The sequence below is a fragment of the Microtus ochrogaster genome, linkage group LG10, assembly GCF_000317375.1.
Source record: "Microtus ochrogaster isolate Prairie Vole_2 linkage group LG10, MicOch1.0, whole genome shotgun sequence".
NCBI classification, from domain to species: Eukaryota; Metazoa; Chordata; class Mammalia; order Rodentia; family Cricetidae; genus Microtus; species Microtus ochrogaster.
The window spans coordinates 16,152,604-16,165,817 of record NC_022035.1 but is presented as its reverse complement, the minus strand read 5'-3'; the positions used below and the strand labels follow the sequence as shown (position 1 = coordinate 16,165,817).

The 13,214-nt window shown below is 41.4% G+C and overlaps 1 protein-coding gene across 3 annotated transcripts in view; it reads left to right on the top strand.

Annotated features, from left to right (window-relative positions):
• The window catches only part of Tspan12 (tetraspanin 12), a 78,793-nt gene that overhangs the window by 47,426 nt on the left and 18,153 nt on the right, over window positions 1–13,214 (top strand). For all 3 annotated transcript variants that reach the window (XM_013352462.2, XM_026787551.1, XM_026787550.1), the window contains 2 exons: window positions 3,114–3,221; window positions 6,997–7,140. In XM_013352462.2, coding sequence (XP_013207916.1) covers window positions 3,114–3,221; window positions 6,997–7,140 — 252 coding nt within the window. The remainder of the gene's footprint in view (window positions 1–3,113; window positions 3,222–6,996; window positions 7,141–13,214) is intronic.

Below are 13,214 nucleotides of genomic sequence, written 5' to 3'. Positions count from 1 at the left end.
TGTAGGCAAATGGGTGGATCTAGAAAACATCCTATTAAATGAGGTAATCCGGAAAAAAGAAAGACAAATATCACATTTATTCATTCATAAGTGGCTTTTAGACATAAAGAAAAGAAAACCAGCTTACAATGCAGTCTCAGAGACCCTAGACGACAATGAGGACCCTAAGATAACATACATGAATCTAATCTACACAGGAAGTAAAAAAAGACAAGACTTCCTGAGTAAACTGGGAGCATAGGGACCATGGGAAAGGGTAGAAGGGCGGGGAGAAGAAGGGAAGAAAACAGAAAAAAAAATGTATAGTTCAATAAACTCAATTAAAACAATACAAAAAAACCCAAAAGAATTTGTTTTGCAAATATAGCAGTTATAAGAATTTTTTTTAAAAAAGATTCTGTGATGAATCTGTAGTGTTCTGAGGTTAGTCACTGACTGGATATCCCCTGGGTACCACAGATTAATGGTCAAAGGCGACCTGTGCCGGCATCTGTGCTAGGAGTCACAGCTCTGTGAAGATCTGCATACCTCCACATATGAGGACTCAGAGGAAGAAGATACAATCAATGGAAAGTTGAAGGGTCAGGGTCAGTTCTAACTAACTCAATATAACATTGAGAATATATGGAAAAACCCATATAAAACAGGGTCCACTTCATCTCTCTTAGTTAGACTTTCACGTTATACCTAGAAACTTTGTCCATTAGGAAAATGAAAAATTGTAGGGCCCAGGATTTTTGTTTTAAACTTCCTTATATGAAGTTTACTCTGTTTTTCAGTTTCCAAGGATAGCGTACATGCCTAACATGCAAACAACAGAAGAATAAATCTTATAAATAATTATTAATTCTTTTAAGTTCAGCTTTTGATTGTAGTCTATGTGGTAATTCAAATGAATATCTTTCTATGGATTCCTTTATTTGTTTAGTTTAGAGGTAGAATCTTAATAGCCCAAGCTAGCCTAGAACTCACTATGTAATACAGGCTGTCCTCATATTCATGGCAACCCTCCTGCATCCATTCTCCAAGTGCTATGGTTATTGTCATGAGGCGGCACACCCCATTCTGACGATGGATTTTCTAGATGGGTTGTGAAGTATATGTCCACCTGATATACGATGAGTCTCTAAAGCAGCCGGAAGCTTAGAATGAGTTTATTCTGCCTGTCTGAAAGGGGCGCTTCCTTGTCAAGAAGCATAGAAAACAAATGAACTTCCATTTGCTGTCTATTTAGGGACGGTCCTCAGTGGTTTCAGTTCCTAGGGCACTAAATGAATGCTCATTGCTAGCCATTTCAGCCATGAGCACACGTCATTGTTTTGCTTGTATAAATCTTCCCTATTCCATCACCAGGAGAGAGGAGGGAAGGGCCATGTCCAAGTGAAAGATGGAGAGCAGCCTTGCAGAAGAGGAAACCAGTGTTGCCATTTTTATTGCTTCTGTCCTAATAACAACGTAAAAGAGAAGTCTCATTAAAGTTTATTGTCTGTCAAATTTTGCAGAATCCAACCTTTACATAGAATGGGCTTTGTGCTCGAAGCTGTTTCATGCAAGCAAGCTGTTCACTGTGTGTTGTGTTTTATTGCCAGTGCCCCCGAATTTGGTGCCAGAACCTCAATGGTCCTCTGTTCTCTTGCCACATTTGGTTTGAGATTGATGGTGGCCACAGTGCAGCAACAACCAGTGTTTATTTTGGAAAGCAAAAATTTAGAAAAAGTTACTCTATTAACTCAGTCAAGAGACTTGACATCTGTCTGCTCCCCCCCATTAGTTTTGTTGTTTCTATGCCCTCAGCTCCTATCAATACTCCAGCTAAAACCTGTCAATAATATTAACTGTTTCAGATGATATATTTCTTGAAAACTTATTTTACTTCCATTTATTTTATACCATAAAGGATATGAGATAATGCTAATTCGTAGTGGGTGGCTTGAACTTTGCCTAGTTTTCTGAACTTTATGAAATCATAAGAATTGAATGCATACCCAACCTACTTGCTATTTTTTTGTATTTTGTGTTTCCAAGCGATTATTCAAAATAGCTAGAAAAAATAAAATTGAAGAATTTCTGTGGCTAAGGAACTTTTTAAACTTACTTCTACGGATACTACTTTTTATTTTTGCTGAGGTAGCCCTGGCTCTCCTTCAACTTGCTTTTTACACCAGGTTGGCCTTGAGCTTATAGAGACCCACCTGTCTTTGCCTCTCAATTGTTGACATTATTTTTAAATTTAATTTTTAATAAAAACTTATGTGCACATATGTACGCTGTGTGCACGTGTGTTCGGTGTTCGCAGACGCACGTACACACGTTCAGGTGCTGAGGCCAGAGGAGAGTGGATGTCCTCCTCCAACAACCCCTTCCTTGTTCCTTTCGGACAGTATCTCACACAGAGTCTGGAGACAGGTGTTTTCGGCTAGGTTGATACCCTTAAGTTCCCGAGCTCCTCTGCTCGCTGTCCTTCCTCCCACCTCCTGAGTGCCGGGGTTACAGGCACACGTGCCCACATCCAGCCTTTCCTGTATGATGGAGATCTGAGCTCGGGTCTGCAGCATGCCCTCTTATATACAGACCCATCTCTCCAGCCTGATATTATGATTTTTAAGAAGATCTCAAAATTACCCTGGTGTTAGGTCATGACTTTGCGGGAGGGGAGTCTAATGACTCTTTCAGAGGCTGACTAAGACTGTTGGAAACCACATATATTTACATTATCATCCATAACAGTAGCAGTATTACAGTTATGTAGTAGCAATGAAAAGAATTATGGTTGGGGGACATCACAACATGAGGAACTGTATTAAAGCGCTACAGCATTAGAGATGATGAGAACCTCTGTTTTAGAAGCTCATACGCACGTCTTCTTTCTCTATCCTAGTTCTCGATCCCCATGTCAGTTTCGTGAATGCCTGGCTTGTTGGTGTGAGCTTCATTTAGTGTCTAAGCAAGTAAAAATCAAAATGGTATGTGTCAGCCTCAGCACACTCTGCGCGCAGGTGGTGTTGTGTTGTCAGTGTGCTGAAGGTTGTAGATTTATATGTGTGAGTGAACCTTTACCTGGCGACTTGGACTTGGATCTTGATGTTTCGTTTTGCTTTGTTTCGTATCTCTAGATGCCGGTACAGTGGTCAGATATGGTTACTTTGAAAGCCAGAATGACAAATTACGGCTTACCCAGGTATAGATGGCTTACACATGCTTGGAATTTTTTTCAGCGAGAGGTAAGTGCTGCTATTCCTGGGGGTTGAAAGCAAGTTGTCAAAGCAGGTGTGCAAAACGTTGATTTTGATCATTTCTGCAGTGCAAAACTGAAGCCTGGGCATCCGCCGTCACTGGTGCAGGTTTTTTCCCTGCATGCTGCAACCCACTCCCCGTTGTCTTTTCATCTCAGATACGGTCGTTCACCTTCACTCCTCTGGTCCGCACGCGCTTCTTCAGAAGTTGTTTTGCTCAATTACTCTGAAGTTTCCTTTTCATGAGTTATTTAATAAACAGAGTTTTACTTAGAAATTTCTCTTTTAAGATTATTTTACTGCTTTTGGAGTTACCAGGGCTTTAAACTTTGTTTCAACCTTTTATAAAGTTGCTTCCATTTGTGCATTTTGTTCGGATGAACATCATTACCAGCCAGCCTGTTTTTTTCCCTAGTCAGGATGTCTTTGGTTCAGATCCCATCTCTGTTACTTATTATCATTTCACTGAATTCCTTAAACCTCCATTTCCACACCTGTGACATAGGAACAATACAGGTACTCAACCTCTTGAAGTGTTGAGGAGGAAGAAGAGGGAATGATGCCATCGACTTGATCTCAGTTAGCTTCTGCTTGGTAACAGTGACATTACAAAACAGACTTCTGTTGCAAAACCGTCTTACATTTTATCCAAGTATTTTAAATGGGAACTGGTTTCTGGAAGTTTCAACATTGAACAACTTGAGATTAATCTTGGATCTTCCTTCAAATCAGCTCTCCTAAGTGTTTTCCTTGTGATTGGAGTGACATTTCTAGAAGACCCTGTGTCTTAGTTTACTTTCTTTTTCTTGCTTTGCCCCATGAAGCATTTGAGGATGAATATCTTACTGGACAGCCAACCCTGTCCATGCCTGTGCTTCAAACCTAGGACAATCTCCGAAACCTGGCTTTGGGTCACCGTTGCGGAGATGGTAAAATTGTCAATGCCCCACAGATTTCCTGTTATTCCATTGTTTCCTGACTTTGTTTGTTTGTTGCATAATTATAGTAGAAACAACACAATGGGAAGACGTGTGGAGTACAGGGGCGTTTATAGGAAGCCCTGTTCAGCGGCCATCCTGGGTAGAGCTCCAGAGTCTACTTTCTGGAACGGATGATATAAACTATGATAAACCGGGTTGAGAAACAGCGACCTTGTTTTTCTCCTGTGGGGCTCTACCTCTGTGAGCTGTGTCCATGCACTGCAAGCATTCCACGCTAGTCCCCTTGGCCTGGTCTCTCTTATCTCACAAGGCTCGTTTGCCTAAAAAGAGTGGTGAATACTTCTGAACGTGTGGAATGCTTTCAAAGCTCTTTCTATTAGTCTGATAGGGCTGTCATGATTGAGTGTCACAGACAGGGTCATTTAGGGCAAGTGTTTGTTCATTTGTCTAGAGGCTGAAAGTTCAAGATTAGCAGTACTGATTCTTTTGAAGCCTCTTCCTCTGGCTTGTAGATGGCCTTCTCTCCGTTCTTGTTCTCATTGTCTTGACTTTATATGTGTCCGTGTTTAATTTTTATCTTCCTATAAGGATGTTATTCATGCTTAATTATGCCCCTGACGATGGTCTTCTTTTGACACTACTTACTTCTCTAAAGGCTCTTTTGCCATAAACAGTCACATTCTGTGGCACGAGGGCTAGAATTTTAACCTGTAAATTTAGATGGAGAGCGACAGCTCAGTCTAGGATGCTTCTCTTCCACAATAAATCATGGACCAGGAAATTACCTGGTCAGGTTTTAGCCCTCGAAGCCCCTTATTCCTTGTGCATGTGCCATAAATGAATGGATCTTGCATAATTCTTAGTGACACTTACTAATACTTTCTTTAAAACCCCATTTTAAAAAATGTATTCATTTTAACCTGGTAGTGGCTGTAAAAGGTTTGGAATCACAGTTGCTGCCATAGGATTTTGGAAAATAATTTTGTCTATCAAGGGCCTCGATTAATTTACATATACAATAGTGATTCCATGGTATTTTCTATGGCTTGGCATAGTATCGGCTTGGAGTGGAGCAGTCTCGGCAGGTAGTGGCAGAACACAGATTTTTACTGGGGTAACACCAAGTTTACCTTGAGAGGAGGTTCAGGAAGCCTCCATACAGACCCACTGTCCTCTGTTGGGTAGGCAAGACAATTGCACAGAAGACGGATGCCAGTGGCTCCTTAACAATGTTGGCACTGGCCACGGAATGTTGAAGTTATCTGGGAAAGCCATCGCCGTGCAAGTCTTCATTTCCTGGCGAAGTCAGATAAATGGACCACTCCACCGAGTCTATCAAGTCAGCTCGAAAAGGCCTCGTGTGGCAAGGAAATGCAGGAAAAGGTCTTCTCTGGGTAAAAGGCTTTAAAAACACCGACCTAACAATGTGATAGTTTACAGCATTCAGAAAGGAGGTCTTTTAATTGTGTGCTTTATTTTCAGAATTCCCAATTGTTGGGTGAGTGTGTGATGACACCAGAATCGGTCACTCGGTGACACTTACGTGACACTTGCAGTGCTTAGGACGTGCCTTAGTTGTGCCGTTTGTGGTACACCCACGGCTTTAAGACAATACAGAAATTATTTTTAAACTTTCTCAAAGCTCTTAGTGTTAATGGCTCCCAGTGATTATCATTCAAAGTGCTTTTCCGACGCCCTTTCCCTTTTTAAGTCATAAGCTCTTGAATCATAAGCTGTTTAGGCAGAGAGAGTGAAAATGCACCGAATACATTGAATATTTTCCTCGCTTGCTGTCGCATGAGGAATTCAGAATTCTTCCAAGTTTGGGTTAAGCTTTGAAATGGTTCTGGATTGTGACATTTCGTGATTCAGTGTTAATCTTGAGCAGAGATTGGTCTCCTGGGCTATGTAATTTGTATAACCATCACTCTTGGCAGGGCTCTTTCCCATAACTGTTCATATTCCTGCCTTCTGACTTAGAGAAGAGGACTTCTCTCTTATCCAAGGGCAAAGCTCTCCTCAGGAGAGCTATCGCTTCTGAATAAGTCTGCACCTGCCTTCAAGCAGTGATTCTAAGCCTTCATCAAAGTAACAATCTATGGTGAAGTACAACAAAACACACTCTTCTTCAGCACAGTTTAGAGACAGGCAAGCTTACTTTTCTTAAGTCCATCTACATTCAAGCTAAGCACAGCATCATTTTTCTGCATCTATATAGATAGGGTATGATAGTTTATCAAGAAATCCATCCTATTGGGTGATAATAAGTTGGTCAGATTATTTTCAAAATTTTTGCCTTGGTTAAGGAACCAAAGACTGCCTGGTGACCTTCGTGATGTGAGCTTTGGTCATCAAGTCATTCCATAGAATTTGTGGAAGTTTTTTTTTTTTTTATCACAAAAGTTCAATTTGCTGAGTATTTACACTAGTGAGGGGATAATAAATAAAATGATTCACTACTTTCTATTGACTAGAAGATAGTGATAATCAACATTCAGTTACTGAATCTGTAAGTATGTGTGTGAGATCTTTCATTATTATAACCATCTGCAGAAGATTCTAGAGTTGGAGAGTGAGACGCTGTTTGCTTTTAGGAGGGGTGGGTGTTGCTGTTCAGAATGGTCCCATTATGCAATGCTGACTTTGATATTCCTTTATGATATGCCTGTCGTCAAGACAGTATGCTCACGGAGCTTTAGCTAACATGCAAATTTTACCCCAAATGATTACCAGCGTTTAAGAAATCTACTGTCTCATCTCTCGTAAGTTAAACAAAAACTCTTTTGTGTAGTTCCTAAGTGTGGCTGCTAACTCTTTTTCAGTTTAAGTGCTGTGGAGTAGTGTACTTCACCGACTGGCTGGAAATGACAGAGATGGACTGGCCTCCAGATTCCTGCTGTGTTAGGGAATTCCCAGGATGCTCCAAGCAGGCTCACCAGGAAGATCTCAGTGACCTTTACCAAGAGGTAAGACCATGTATGGTCATCCATATCATGGACAAAACTTCCCAAAAGAACCTTCAACACTGTTCTGATTTAAATTTCACTTTCTGTGTAACTCCTTAGACCAGAAGTTCTTCTCTGATTTATGCAGCAATAAGAAAACAAAGTGAAAAGAAAATATCACTAACCACACGTTAACAGAGGCGAGTGGGAAAGACCTAGCTCTATCATTAATTTAATTTAATTTTATTCTTTAAAAAAATAACCCTTCCCGATGATTAGATTTTACACTCTGATGCCTAGAGCCAATTTCTATCGTGTTCTAGGGCTCTGTTGAAAGTAAACACGTACGGATTATGTGGTTGACTGGATCTGTGGGAAGCCTGGGCCGTGCAGTTCCTGAGCAGACTATTTTAGGGTCCTGATGTAGGGGAAAGAAAACTCTCAGGGGTGGGGAAAGCCCGCGTGCTGCTCTTTGGTTCCCCCTGCTGGTGATAGCTGGTAACCTCGCTCTTGGTTTGATGAATCCCTTACTGGGTTTAAATTAATAGTTTGGTGCCAAAACTTTACATCGTGTATGTTCTTCCAGGATTTATCCCAATCATAAATTGCTCTTTCTTAGGAGTTTTGTGTCCCTTTATATTTAATGGTTTCACAGTCAGTAATGGAATGTCATTCTCAAATTAAAACATAACGTTTTCCTGCAAACTAGGCTGGAGAGATGGCTCAGTGGTTAAGAAAACTTATTGCTCTTTCAGAGAATCTGGGTTCAGTTCCCAGCACCCACTTGGTGGCTCACCACCATCTGTAACTCCAGTTCCAGGGAGTCTGACACCCCTAATAAGCCCCACAGGCTCCCGCACACGCTTGCATGTATTTAAATCTAGGCATACACACATGCACATGAGATTAAATAAATGAAAAAATTTAAAGTTTTACAGTAGTCACTGGTTATCTGTGATTATTTTTATTAAATTAGACACATAATTAAATTAAAATTTCATTACTCAGCTGCAGTAAGTACATATCTACTTGTGGATGCATTGGTCATGCAGTCATGGGACACTGCTGGACACATAGGGCTTCACATAACTAAGACTGTCTATACTGCAGAGGAAATACATCCTTATAGATTATGAGTATCTATGATATGGCTGTAATAAGGATGCATGTGTGTGTGCATGTATGCATGTGTCTGTGTTCTGTGCATATCTGTGCACAGAAGTTGATTTCAGATGTCACTCTACTTTGCTCCACCTTGCTGGTTAAGACAGGGTCTCTCACTGACCCTGGAGCTTACTGACTTGGCTAGGCTGGTTAGCAAGCAAATCTGTGGCATCTACCTCTCTCTGCTATACCCCAGTACTGGGGCTACAGATATGTGCTGCCGTACCCAGCATTGATGTAGGTGCTGGGCATTGGAACTCGGGTTCTAATGCATGTATAACAAATAATTCCTTTACTCACTGAGCCATCCCCACCCATCTTCAGCATCAGGACTTTTAAGATATATGCCTCTGGTGTACTTTAGGAGAGAATACAATTTTTTTAACACCACACAATATTGTACACTCATTTTTTTAAAGGCTACCGACAAAGTCAGTTGTGGAGATACAGAGTTTATACTGCATACTAATTGATTTGAATTAATTTCAACATAGCATTGCAAGCTAAGTGATTTGGACAACAGAAACCAGTTTGCGGTTCTACAGAGTAGAAATTCAAGGTCACTCTGTGATGGAGGAAGGTCATTGGTTAAGTAATAAAGAAACTGCTTGGCCTCATAGGTTAAAACATAGGTGGGTGGAGTAAACAGAACAGAATGCTGGGAGGAAGAGGAAGTGAGCTCAGAGGCCATGCTCCCCTCTCCCGGGCAGATGCGATGAAGCAAGCCGCCAGGTCAGACATGCTGAATCTTTCCTGGTAAGCGCACCTGGTGGTGCTACACAGATTATTAGAAATGGGCTAAATTAATACGTGAGAATTAGCCTAGAAGAGGCTAGATGAAATGGGTCAGGCAGTGTTTAAATGAATACAATTTGTGTGTTGTTATTTTGGGGCATAAGCTAGCCAGGTGACCAGGAGCTGGGGCGGCAGGAATGCAACCCGCAGCTCCTACTACAGAATGGCCGGGCAGGACGAAAAGCAGGCACGCAGCTCGTACAACAACTCTGCTTGCAAGGTCGGGTCAGCTCCTTCCTTCCAAGGCCTAGGAGAAAGGGCACTGTATGCCTCTCCCCCAGTTTCTGGTCCTGTGGGAAAATTGTCCCAGTCTGTGTTTTTCTCTTAATATGGTATATTCCAGGTGTGTTTCTGTCTCCAAATCCTCCCTGAAAGGTCACCTTGGAGCCCAGCATTCTGCAATCTGGGTTCATCATCACTTCATTACACCTTCAACAACCCAACTGTCATAAAATCGCACCCTGAACTGTGAAGAGAACAGATTCAACATCAATTTTTCGAGGACATAGGCTTAACGTATAACCAGAATTGTTGTAACAGCTGAGTAACTCAGCTTGTTTATTTTTTAAAAGAAAATAAAAACACGTATCGTGATTTCCTCACATTACTGAAAATACAGTGTTTGGCTTTTACTATTTCAAACACATTATGATTAGATCAATTTGGCTTCAATGACACAACGGACACATCAGATACAGTTAACTGAACAAGACATCTTTGGGTTGATGTTTCCAGGTCCCTCAGTGTTGTGCTCAGGTGAAAGTCGAGTGCTGTGTTGCCGAGCGCGTATTGGAGGACATGATAAAAGGCGACCAAGCCATCCTTTTTCTAGGCTACAGAATACAGGCCTCAATATTTCTGAGAGTGTTAAGTAGAAACTACTGCAGAGTTTAAATACGGTATGATTTGCTGCTGTCCATTACAAGAACAGGTGATTACAGTATGTATATATGTATAGATATGTGAATTGATTCCTATCAACGTTCCTAGTGTAAATTTTGCTGATTGGGAAATCAGCAAATCAGCACCGACAATGACAGGGCTCCGGCACAGTGATGTGGCATCTGCCTTGGTGCTGATAGTTAGGACCATGGTGGAGATCATAAGACTGCAGCCCCACTGTGCAGCTCTTCAAAGCCTGAGAGTGGCTCAGATCATTTCTGCTACTGCTTCCTAATGGGATGCTCTCCTTCAGTGGTTTTCAGGATGCCTAGTGGAGAGGTCAGAGGAAGCCTTATTGCTGTCCTTGTGCAAACTGGTAGCCCAGATTAATTTAAATGTTTTCCGATTTTGATCAGAAGACTTTCAGTAGTCAGCTGGTTCGGGCAGTCATCGATCGATTTCTGACACAGACCTCTGGGTCGATAGGTCGTAGCAGAGCAATCTGCTTTTGCATTTGACAATTAACAACCGATGTTGATATTAGTAATGGTAACAGAACGCAGTTAGATGCATAATTGACTTTCAAAAGTGGATCGTTTCGTAGCTTTATAGCTCAAGTACAATTAGGTCCGCAATTAAGAAATAAGCATCCTGAAATCATCCAGTAGCAAAATGCGTATTTAAAAGGAGAAATGGGTGACCAAGAACTGGGGGGGGGGGGGTTTGAGAGAATTCTTTTGAAGTTGAGAACACTAAGAGAAAATATCTTAGCGGTTTTCAAATATCTCAAAGTTCATAATTTAGAGCAGGAAAAGGGAATGCACAGTGTTGCTCCAAGGGCCAGATGTTACAGGAAGGACATTGTGCATCAATGGGAGGAAGACCTTGCTCATCAGCATCTGTCCAATCATGAGACAGACATCTTATAAGATTGTGTCTCATTACTGAAAATATTAAAGTCAACGACGGACGGCCACGTCACTGGGTACTGCAGCAGGGGTTTTGAAATTACCAGTGAGCCTGTACTAGATGGACTTCAAGGTCCCTTTATCTCCCATATTCTGCAAGTTCAGAGATAAGTACTGACTTTCTTCCTGTGCTCTTTCTTCACGAGTCTGAAACCAGGGAAATAAATCATTCTCAACCATCTGGTGGCCTGCCTGGTTCCCTGACCCAATAATATTTTATGACATATTTCGAAACCTGTGAAAAATGATAGGGCAGAAATATAGCAACAACTGCACATTTTTTTTGAAATATCCTTACCTACAGTTAGATCTGGCACACAAACCCGTGAATGTCCAATAATTAGAGCATATACACTTTAGTAAGATATAGGCTTGATAATTACACGTGAGACTATCTCTGACTCTTACTTTGATTTTGTATATCTGTGTACCCGAAATATTTTGTGATTGTCTTGAGTTCTTCATTCAGTGTAGAATGTTGTGAACAAAATTCTCTCTGATAGCTTAAAAGGGTAGCAATATAGACATGTAGCAACAACAAGAAAAAGACAATTACAGAAGGAAAAAAAAAACCAGGTGGTAGTAGATGCTTTGAAGGCTTTGAACTCAGTCCTAGAGTGAGACATTATTGGTAGGGGCGATCTTTGGCTAGCATGGGGCTATCATCACAGGTAGCATTTCAACTGAAACCAACTGGAGGCAAGGACTCAACTGGGCAAAGTCTGTGAAGAGTGTTTTTTGGTTTAGGAAACTACAAGTATCAAGGTTTGGTCAATAATCACTGGCTTCCTGGTAGACCATTCTTGAGAAGTGTCTGTGTAATCATGCCCTCAAATGCTGCCTGGTAGACTTGACCTCAGCCAAGCTTCAAACTCAGACTTGAAGCTGGTGAGATTTCGCATGCTGCATGTCTCCTTGTCAGACTTGAAGCTGGAGAGACCCAGCATGCTGCATGTCTCCTTTCTCAGAGTTGACGTTGGTGAGATTCACCAGGCTGCATGGCACCTTTTCCCCACTATAAGTATGCAATGTTTAGGCTTGGCTTGGAGAAAACAAACGAGAGGAGCAGAAAATATATAAAGGATGTTAGAAAGTTTCACAGCACCGGGATCCCAGACCTGCTGCCATGGGTGTGGGCTTTTCTTGGAAGAACTACAAGTTGCACCATCAAACAAACTCGCTTTCAGTACCTTGTGTGCATTTTGCCGCTGAGCACTAGCCAAAGCTGCCATCGAAACTTTCAGGGGCTTCGTTAGGGAGAATAACTGTAGTCTTCATCTCAGATGGGCACCAATCAGGCCCTTCAAGGGAACCCAAAGGCTCTAGAGCTCCATCACAAGAAAAACAGATGAAGTCAACCAGGCTTATACCAGCCCTAACTCAGATGGATCCACTCAAATTGTAAAGCAAAGAGGGACTGAAAGTCAAGCGAAACATGTCTAGAGACACATTTCTATGTCTTGTAGTTAAAGGAAAGATGATTGCTAAAATACACTGACTATTTTTCATGAATAATAATGTTCTCAGTGATGCAGTGCTGTGTGTAAGACAGTATAGAGTGAGACCCTTCATGTGGCAGGGTGCCTTTGGGACTTTTTCCCTTTAAACCCTTAGACTTTCTACATTTCATGTGTTGGATCTGAATCTCATATAGTCAATGATTTTTCTCCCTGGCAATTACATTGCTATAAACCATGTACAACTTTAGAATAGTGGTTCTCAACCTGTGTGTCGCTACGTCCTTGGGGTCAAACTACCCTTCACAAGGGTCACAGAGCAGATATCCTGTATATCAGACATTTACATTATAATTCCTAACAGTAGCAGAATTGCAGTTATGAAAGCAGCACCAAAATAATTTTATTGTTGGGGGGGGGTCACAAAAACATGACAGACAGGGTCACAGCGTTAGGAAGGTTGAGAACCACTGCTTTACACAGTAGTTTATTTCTTCTCCCACTACCACCTATGAAGAAAGGAAGTCAGAAAGGGCAGCAAGTGCGGAAGTGAAGGTGTGCACCCCCTTTTTCTGTTCCTCGGCCTTCAGGACACAGAGAACATGCCAAAGACTATTGTGTATAGATAAGCAAATCCAACATGGACCAGGGACCAGGAACCACGGCTTAATTAAGGAGCAGGTGAGCATCACTTAATGGAAAGTTACTAAAAGGAAACCTTAGGAGCAAGGGAGATTGGAGCTACCAGGAGCCAATGGAATTCTTTTTTTTTTTTTTTCTGCTCAAACTTACACTTTATTTATTTTATTTTATTTTTTTTAATTTATTT